The 9,309-nt window shown below is 46.5% G+C and overlaps 1 protein-coding gene across 3 annotated transcripts in view; it reads left to right on the top strand.

Annotated features, from left to right (window-relative positions):
- The window catches only part of syn3 (synapsin III), a 54,176-nt gene that overhangs the window by 29,485 nt on the left and 15,382 nt on the right, over positions 1 to 9,309 (top strand). For all 3 annotated transcript variants that reach the window (XM_088289103.1, XM_088289102.1, XM_088289101.1), the window contains exons 7-13: positions 3,887 to 3,949; positions 4,916 to 5,058; positions 5,289 to 5,363; positions 5,691 to 5,793; positions 8,671 to 8,802; positions 8,922 to 8,940; positions 9,009 to 9,165. In XM_088289103.1, the coding sequence (XP_088145229.1) occupies positions 3,887 to 3,949; positions 4,916 to 5,058; positions 5,289 to 5,363; positions 5,691 to 5,793; positions 8,671 to 8,802; positions 8,922 to 8,940; positions 9,009 to 9,165 (692 nt within the window). The remainder of the gene's footprint in view (positions 1 to 3,886; positions 3,950 to 4,915; positions 5,059 to 5,288; positions 5,364 to 5,690; positions 5,794 to 8,670; positions 8,803 to 8,921; positions 8,941 to 9,008; positions 9,166 to 9,309) is intronic.

The following is a 9,309-nucleotide window of genomic DNA, read 5'->3' as shown; positions in this document are numbered from 1 at the left end:
TGAAGACAAGGCGGGCTGCAGAGGAAGTTGATTCATTTGATCGAACAAATGATTTCACTCGCGGGAACACGCGACATTCCTTACATACTCAAACATGAATGTGGCGGAGGGAAGGACATGCTTTGGAGCAAAAAAAAAAATTATGTCGCGCTCATCCTGATTGCTTGCGTTTGAGCAGGTATGAAAGGAAGGAATTTGTCTTGGGCTTCAGTGGAGGATGTATTTGCAGTTTGCAGTTAATTCCCCATTCCTGATGCATCCAGCTGTTCCCAAACATCTTCCCGTCCCTCCTTGCGCGCCACATCTTAATTGAAAGCAGCGGCGGTGCTGACATTTGGGCCGGGCCCGGTTATGCGCCTTTCCTTCCTCCGCTGTCAAGTCGCCTTCATCCGCTTATCGCCCTTTGCAAAGTTGAGAGCAGGAAACGTTTATGTCCTAAATGCTTCCTGCTTTTTTTTTTATATTTTTTTTTTTATTGCTATTCAAGTAAACGTCTGCCAGTTTGAGAATGGTGTCGCTGAGAAGGCAGCTTTGGTATTTACACCTGTTGCAAATTTGCGACATTATGTCGTCCAGCCGCTTTTAAGTCTATGATGTCGTGGTTCAGTCGATGACAGAATGCTCGGCTGTGAGCGTCCGAGGGTGTCGTCTGCGTCTCGGCACAAGTCGGGGGGTGGGCTCCACTTCAACCCTTAAAAAAAAAAAGGCATTTTTCCGATCGGCCGCGCGGCTTCCGCGTCAGCGCGTCCGTCATTTTCTCGCCCCGTCCGCAACAGTGGCAGACCGCTGAGAGAAACTCGGCCGTTAAAGCATCACTTCATCCGCGACCATCAAAACCAGACTCCACATCTGCTTCTCGTCCCCGAGGGTTACAATGAAGGTGCTTGTTTACCGCGCCCGGCTTCCTTCTTTTAATGTATTTTCAGTGGAAACAGGATCACGGAGTCACGTTGCGACAGAACCGCCCCGATTTGTTTTCTGCCGCCGTTCAACTTTTCCGACGTTGTTCCCGGCCGGACTTTGACGTGACGTTTCCGTTCGCTCGTGTGAACCGGGAATCAATCGGTCACTTTGTTTCCGCTCAGCCTTTTTTCGGAGACTTAAGCCGGCGGGAAAAAAAACGAGAATGAAACATGTCTTTTCCTTTCGGAGGAATGTGGCACTCTGATGGATTTTGCAGGACTGGCCCACTCGAGGCCTGTCGGTCCCGCGAAGGCCGGAATGCGCGTCGCTCAATTGATAAGGTTACAGGGAATATTTCTTTTAAAGGGGGAGGATTGGTCGCAAATAAATTAATCTCAATGTTGTTAAAAGCGAAATAAATGTGCATGATTTGCCCTTTACGGGCCGCATAAAATACAGTCGCGGGCCAGATCTGGCCCCCGGGCCTTGGGTTGAACTCCCTTTACGACTGAAATACTGTCGAATTTGTGTTGACTTGAAAAAAAACATAATTTGGCCCGAGTGGAATTTTTGAGCGCCACTTGTAGAATCAACAAGCAAGAAGAGACACGTGCCCGCAGATTTTTTTTCCGTCGCGGACCGCAATGCACCGCCGGCGTGATTTTCAACGTTGTTTTTTTCGACGGGAAATATGATTGGCAGTCTGTTGGCTGAGAAAGCCTTTCTGCTGTCTTTCCACTCAAGAGGACCCAAAATGGATTTCCATTTTCTGATTCCTCTCCGGGTCTCCCCTTTTCCACCATGAAGTGCATCGTTTTTTTACGGAGCGACCCGCGGCGCTTTTCCGTGCTTGTCTCGCAGAGGACGAATGAAGCCGTTTGGCTTTGGCGGAGTCCGGCCGATTTCCCGGTCATCACGTAACCTTTTTTTTTTTTTTTTGCCTTCGGGTGCCGCTTCAATCCGATTGACGTGAAGAGTTTTGGCTCGGCTGTTTGTCGATGGCGCTTTTCGATTTAACGAGTTTCTTTTTTTAGTAGGCTGTAGTTGAGAGAAGAGGATGTCACCGTGACTCATGGAAGCTGCCACAAAATATAGACTGCACGGGACACTTTTTTTTTTTTTGAACATCTTTATTTGTTTGCAACAAATTTGATTTGTAGATGCTCCGCTGAACTTGCAAGTTGTGTTCCTCCGCGCCGGAATCCTCCATCTTCACCAATAAGTTGTCCTTTACAGACAGATGAGCTTCAAATCCACACCATTCAACCGTCTAAACTTAAACAATATCCAACGTCGCAATTCAGGGCGTATGTCAGCCTAAAGCATCGCCACGGCAACTTGTATGTTATGGCCTCGTCTACAGGAATGACGTGACATTTATCGAAATGGACTTATGATGTCATGCGGTGCAAAAAAAGCGCTTTGGGTGGGGGTCCGAAAAGATCATAAATGTCGGATGATTGCGCCGCCATGTGTTCTGTCGGAGCCGTTCCGGAACGTTGTCGTGATGATAACCGACGTAAATCGCGTTGGGCAATGGAAAGTTTCACCGCAAATTTTTTTTTTTTTTTTTGGGGGGGTCTGTATGGCCTTTCCCTGAAGTCCTTCCATGATGGCATTTACGCGAAATGAGGAGAGCCTGTGAGTTAGGAAATCAAAGAGAAAAAATAAGCTTGAGACGACTTAATGTTTTTACCACACTGTAGGCTTTTGGTGGATTTTATTCCTGGGAACATTTTATTTTTATTTATTTTTTTATTGTTCGGAGGTTGTTTTGCTGAAACGCACACCAAAATAAATCCCAAATAATTGTCTTCTGTTTCCCGCACTCAACAAAGGTGACGGTGCTTTTTTTTTTTTTTTTTTTTTTGCGGCTTGTGAATCAACAAGGAAACGACGAGGATGTGGTCGTCTCGTCCCCCCTCGTCGTCTTCCCCTCGTGCCGTCATTGCCACGCTCGTGGGAATTACTGGAAGAAACATGTCCAGACAGAGAATCGGGTGTGCGCGGGCCCGCTCCGCGCCAACCTCTCCTCCACGCAAACATCCGCACCTCGCTGCTACCGAGTACTTCTCGGGTCGGCGCTAAAGCGCTTTCCTTCTGATCATTCGTCACGCCGTTCCAGCATTTTTCTTCCCGTTCGTGAGATCCCGACTCTTGACTCGTCCCGATTTTGGCCACTGTGCGTAAATTGAAGGCCATACCTGCAAATAATTTCCCGCCGTCTTCCGTTTGGATTGCGCCATAAAATTGCAGCCAAGCTCGACGGCGTGTAATCTTCCGCCGCCGCCGACGGTTTACTTCACACACGAATGGAAAAGACGGGAAAAGTCCCTCTTTCGATTCCTGTCTGATCTGCAATCATATCAGATGGGCGTTTCAAAACCACCGCCGCGAGGTCATGTGTTGATGTTTCATCCTCTCGAATTGTCCAAACGATGAGAAACGTGTTTGCGGTCCGCCCCGCTTGGTCCAAACCCGTTCCAGTCATCTGTGGTCTTCCACCCAGCTTCCCAGAACCTCCCTTTTTATTTTTTTTAATTTATTTATTTTTTTAGAAACGTAACGCTTACATCTTCTGTAAATGAACCGCTTTAAGTTTGGGTTGATGCCTTCGGATTCGCCGCGATGTGTACAAGGCCGCCGCTCTGGACAGCACGTCCACGTTAACCGGACCCTTGCAAAGGAAGAGTTTTCCACTCTTGGTTTTCTCTAAATGCGGTCAACCCCACATCAGTCTTACTGTATATTTAAAGTGCCAAATGTTCCTACTTGAGCGGGACATTCTCTCCCCGGTTGGTCACGTGTTGGCGTGAGATTGGAACGGTGACCTGGAACAACCCTATCGTCCATGCGTTCCTCGGGGGAAATTTGAGGCTTTTCTTCCCAATATGTTCGATTTAAAAAAAGAAAAAATGAGGGTGCAAGAGAACACTCCAGGGGGTGCGCCAGATTAAAAGTGTGATGTTTCTCTTCTGTTCAGGTTACAAGCCCTTCCTATCCTGTGGTGGTGAAGATGGGCCACGCCCACTCTGGCATGGGGAAGGTGAGTCGTTCACGGACGCAATTGCCGAACTCCGCCGTTCCAGTAAGACTCGTACGAACTTTATCGGCAATGATGATGTGACGTCTGCGGTGACCGACTTCATTTATCCTCGTTAAATTTGACCAAACTGAGTGTTGCCAAAATCAACTCCATCCATTCTTTGCTCCCGATATGAATCGGGAAGTCACTTTTAGCGTGACCATCACACGGACGTTAAACGCTTTTTGGAGAAGTTGCGCATTGGGAGACACTTTTAGTGCCTTCCTTCCTCCTTCCAGACAGCGTATCGGGTTTCCCGTAAGTCGTGTAAGGACGACGGTGGGCCCTTTAAAGCGGAGACCTCATTTGACCTCCGGAGGAAACGAGCACGTGTGCGATCGTTGCTTTTCAACCGGGTATAAAGACGTAATGATTTACTGAGACGCTTCGAAATCGTAAAAAAAAAAAAAAACGTCCGATTTAATCGTGAGCTTGCGTCGACGTCTCCGCAAAGTATCTTATTTACGTCCCGGCCACATCTGCGGCGCTTTGAGCCGTCGACTGACTGACGTTCATTTTGTCTCGCGTGGGCCGCAATCACTCACGCCCGTCTTCTTTCGCCTCGCCGCTCCTTAAAAGACGATTAGTCAGCCCGAGCTTCCTGACATTGTAATATGGAATAACGCGAGCATTCATCATATCGGCATTTCCTCCTGTGTGGTGTCTGCTTGTCTGGCTCGACGTCTGATCGGAAAGATGTGCGTATTTGGAAATGTGTAGGAAGTGCCGTCACATCGTGTTGCTTTTACATCATTTGGACACTTTTAATGTGCATGACGTGGCGTAATTCAAAGCCACCACGTGCAACACTTTCCAACCGGAGCCCTTTCATTATCCCGCCTGTGCGCAAGTGTGAACTCCCCCCGGCGTATCCAGACGATTTTTTATTTTTTTTTGCGTTCTAATTAGTGACATGTCCCCGAGCAGATCAAAGTGGAAAACCAACTGGACTTCCAGGACATCACCAGCGTGGTGGCGCTGGCCGGGACCTACGCCACCAGCGAGCCTTACGTCCAGTCCAAATATGACATCCGCATCCAGAAAATCGGCAACAACTACAAAGCTTACATGTAAGTCGCGTACTGTCGGACTGGAAACAATGTGCTCTTAATCACCAGCGTTGTTCGAGTCTTATCCCGATTTCCCGACGACCCACTGTGACCGAATGTCGTTTTTTTTTTTTTTTAAATGCTTCTTATTACGATTCCGGGGGTAATGAAAGCTAACGGCGTCGGGCCATTATCATTCCTTTCAGATGCCAAAGTTGCGAGTGACTCGAGTGACTCTCTTGATTTTTCAGGAGAACTTCCATTTCGGGGAACTGGAAAGCCAACACGGGCTCGGCCATGTTGGAGCAGATCGCCATGACTGACAGGTAAACCTGAGTGAACCTTACTTGTTCAGAATTAAGCCCTGAGCTCTAAATCGCAACGGTAATCCCCCCCCGAAATCTATACGGCTCATTAACACAGTTGCTTTGCGGCGCAGCTGCATCTCAGAAACGCTTAAGTACGTGTCGGTGCTTGCGCAGGAGATGGTGCCAAAGCACTACTTTTGCCTAAGTGAAGCTCCTCAACTCACTTCAAGTCGGCGCTGTATAAATAAAATGATTTTCATTCGTTGCAGTTTTTTGTGCAAATGTGAGTGTTCCTCCCCGCTGCCTTTGACGGTTATTTCAGTTTGAGGCGCCATTGTGTTCCAGGTACAGGCTGTGGGTGGACTCCTGCGCAGAGATGTTCGGCGGCCTCGACATATGCGCCGTCAAGGCCGTCCATGGAAAAGATGGCAACGACTACATCATTGAGGTCAGTTTGCTGTTTTGTTTTGTTTTTTTGGGGGGGGGTAATCAGACGTGAAAAGCACACAGTGATCAGAGCCTTGAGAGAAGGATTAGTCGCTAACCCAAACACCATTGCGGGTGAATGAAAACCTGCATGGTCATATGTTTGGAATTTATTTGAATCCTCGAATGTTTACATTTTTTTAAGAGGCCACATGGAGTAATTAAAAAACAGTTACAGTGGATAGAACAAGTCTACTCCCCCCTTTTTAAAAGCCCCCCCCACTCCCGCATTGCAGAAAAAAAAAAAAAAAAATACAGGAATAGCCCACTAGAACATGTGAAATTCATTTGCGGTTTATCAGAAGTACCTTAAATGCTGACTCCAATTTAATTCGGAACACAATTGAAGAAAACCGTTAAATAAATAAATAAATAAAAAGATACAGCATTTTTAATTTGTCTATTTTTTTTTTTATTAAAAAACAAAACGTCATTTTATAAGAAGGGGTGTGTAGACTTTTTAAATCCACTGTAATAGCAGAGCAACTATTGTGCTTTTTGTCATCTGCAAACATGCAATTTGTAGATTTTATGTCCAGGAAAAAAAAAAAAAAATTACAATCCACATCATATCCAGACAGCAGGGGAAGTTGCAATTTCCAAGAAAACATTTTAACGTGAATAGAGAAGTGACATTTCCGTGGCTTGTCATTTTTAGTCTACAAATTTGTCTGATTTTCTTTCAATTCTATTCCATCGCTATCACACAGCAAGTTGCTGGAACATTTGGCTGTATTGTGTCACTTTCTCCACCAAAAAAAAAAAGATACAAAGTCCTTTTTTTTTTTTTTTTTTACGCGGGGGAGGGGGTTTTCGCGGGAAGAGGCCTCAACCAGGAAAATGTTGACCGTGGCACGGAAATGTGAGGGAGGATCATTCTCTGGAGAGCAGCGGCAGACAAATGCTCGTATTATCGCCGATTGTTTTTGGAAGGTCCGCTTCGGAAACGGGCTGATCTGACATGCCCCTATTTAGCCTGACGGCGTGACATCACATTTTTTCACTGGCTGAGGTCGAGGGTTTGGCCGCACCTTCTTTGCGTTAACTTGCAACTATTTCGGGAAACGCGCAGCGGCTCCCCTGAGACTTTGCGCGGGACCGAGAACGGCGTGACGCATTGTAAACGACGTCCTTCCGCCGCCTCCTTCTCTTCAACTTCTCTATTTGCCTGAGCCTTTCAGCGTGATGGAATTTAATTAAGCGTGGCAGGCAACATCCGTCCGTCCATCATAGCTGGAATCTGCTTTTTGTTCCAGACGAAGACGTCAACTGTGACATTTCTCCCTTGTGGCTAATGTGCTCTCAGTCCGCATTTAACGTAACACTTTGGAAAGGCGTCACTGTTACTTTTCGACAAGTTCGCAAATGTTCCCGCCAGTGCTTGAAAAGTCCTGAAATTTGTTTCAAACAATAAATAGTTTGTGTTCGCCCACGAGGTGGATTACTTACTGCATTGTTGAACAGACTTGGTCGTCATGGTAACAAAACATACTTGACATTATTTTCACAGTAGAGACAGGACCACCTCCTCAAAACAGGCTAAGTTTTAGGCGAGCGCTAGGTGTGCTGTAATTGGCAAATTGGGGAAAATTCATATTAGGCCATTTTTTGTTATGTCAGGCATGTGCACAAAAGGGCCACTAGGTGGTGCTCAAGAACCTGCTCTTTTCACTGAAGCTTCCCTTTTCTCCAATAGTCGTATTATTGTCTGTGTGTCAACAGAACGAATTACGTAATTTTTTTTCTCTTCTTGGGTTAATTGAGACAGACCTCTGACACACATTCAATAAAATCAAACGCAAACAGTTAAGACCTCTGACTGCGAGTGAAATCATGCAACGTGCCTGCAATAAAACGCGTCTGAAAACGAACTGAACATTTTTTTTTTCCATGCAAATGTTTTTATTTTCATTCATGAGTGAGTAATTCCCCCCATTAAGCAAGCGACTTACGTGCCTGCACAACACGCTTCCCGTTGCGCCGAGCGAACTTTCCCATGCAGCAGGCGACATTGTCCAGACAGAACAGCTCAATTAAAAGAGCAGAACAACACCCTTGTGCTTCCAGCGCTGAAAAAAAAAAAAGGGGGGCCAGCGCATGGCGAGCCCGGCTCTCGCGCTGGATGACTCTGGATCCCAATCAATCAGCAGGGTGGATCCCCGGCTCAGGCCGCCACCACACGCCATTTGAAGTGGGGGCCTCCGCGTGGTCATGACGCAAGCGGCCAAAACAACGTGCCACACCCCACGGTGCCGCCAAATCCCTGCCAGGAGGCCCCGGTGCGCAGCAAAATTGGAATTAAAAGCCAGTTCTGTGGATTGCAAATTGACAATTTTATTTTCACGGAGGAGCCTTTTAGACATAAAACGGGGTACAAGCGGCCTCATTCACACCTCCTGTCAAGTTACGTCGTCTTCAATGAACCTAACGCGCATGTTTTTGCAATGTGGGAGGAATGATAACATGATAACCCAAAAAGGCATTCCCCAAACTGTTAAATGCAATCATTCTGAGAGTGTGGCTGCCCCCTAGTGGTATGAGAAAGAATCACTGCTCGGGAACTTCTCTCTCACATTTCCTTATCCACCTTTCTGGCACACTTAAGCAAGTTAAATGTGTGGTTAGAATTTGATTGGTGTTAATTAAATGTGACTGAGATGGTGATTGGAATGGAGCAAAACTAAGTGAGACGGAAAAGCCTGCAGGTCGAAAGATTTTGTTCGGATAATGCAGAAATATAGAAATAGCTGGAACGATGTAAATACCGCCATGATGCAATACTGCCACCCAGTGGAGAAAAAGTGGATATGTTATACTTAAAATTTGTATGTGTGTGCAGGTGATGGACAGCTCCATGCCTTTAATTGGTGAACATGTGGAGGAGGACAAGCAACTGATCACCGAGTTGGTCCTCCATAAGATGGCGCAGGTGCTGCTCGGAGTTTCCACGCCGCCGCCTTCTTCCGTCAAGGTAACAAAGTCATTCTTATACTTCATAAAAAAAAAATTTTTTTAATTTAAATCCTTTTTATAGAAAAAGTAACTTTTTAATTATTTTTTTTCCCTTTCCCTTTCCGCTTCCATCTTCAGACTACACAGCCCAGACGAGGTAGGAAACATTTTCTTTAATGACGACGCCGGCTTTTTCCCTCAACATGTGCACGTTGCGCTTCCAAGGAGGAAACCGCTCCGGCTCGGCTTCCCCATCCCAGTCGGCCCAAGGTTCGCCGCAGCGAGCCCGCTCGGCCACCACCTCGCCCAGTCAGTCCTTTCAGCCGGGACCCATCCCGGATAATTCCGGACCTGGAGCTCAGAAACAGTCACCGCAACTCAAGTAAGTGAGATCCTCCGATCCAATGAATCAAAATGGTGATTAGTCAGCGAAGAATGGAAAAAAAAAAAAGGTCTGAATTATTTTTTGGAAAACCTGGACTGCACTGAATTTCTCCAGACACTATACAAATAAATAAATAAGCTT

The sequence above is a fragment of the Idiotropiscis lumnitzeri genome, chromosome 2 (assembly GCF_059441095.1).
Source record: "Idiotropiscis lumnitzeri isolate Australia: NSW breed Sydney's pygmy pipehorse chromosome 2, RoL_Ilum_1.0, whole genome shotgun sequence".
NCBI classification, from domain to species: domain Eukaryota; kingdom Metazoa; phylum Chordata; class Actinopteri; order Syngnathiformes; family Syngnathidae; genus Idiotropiscis; species Idiotropiscis lumnitzeri.
Note: the sequence above shows the minus strand (reverse complement) of the source record. Positions and strands in the feature narration are given on the sequence as shown.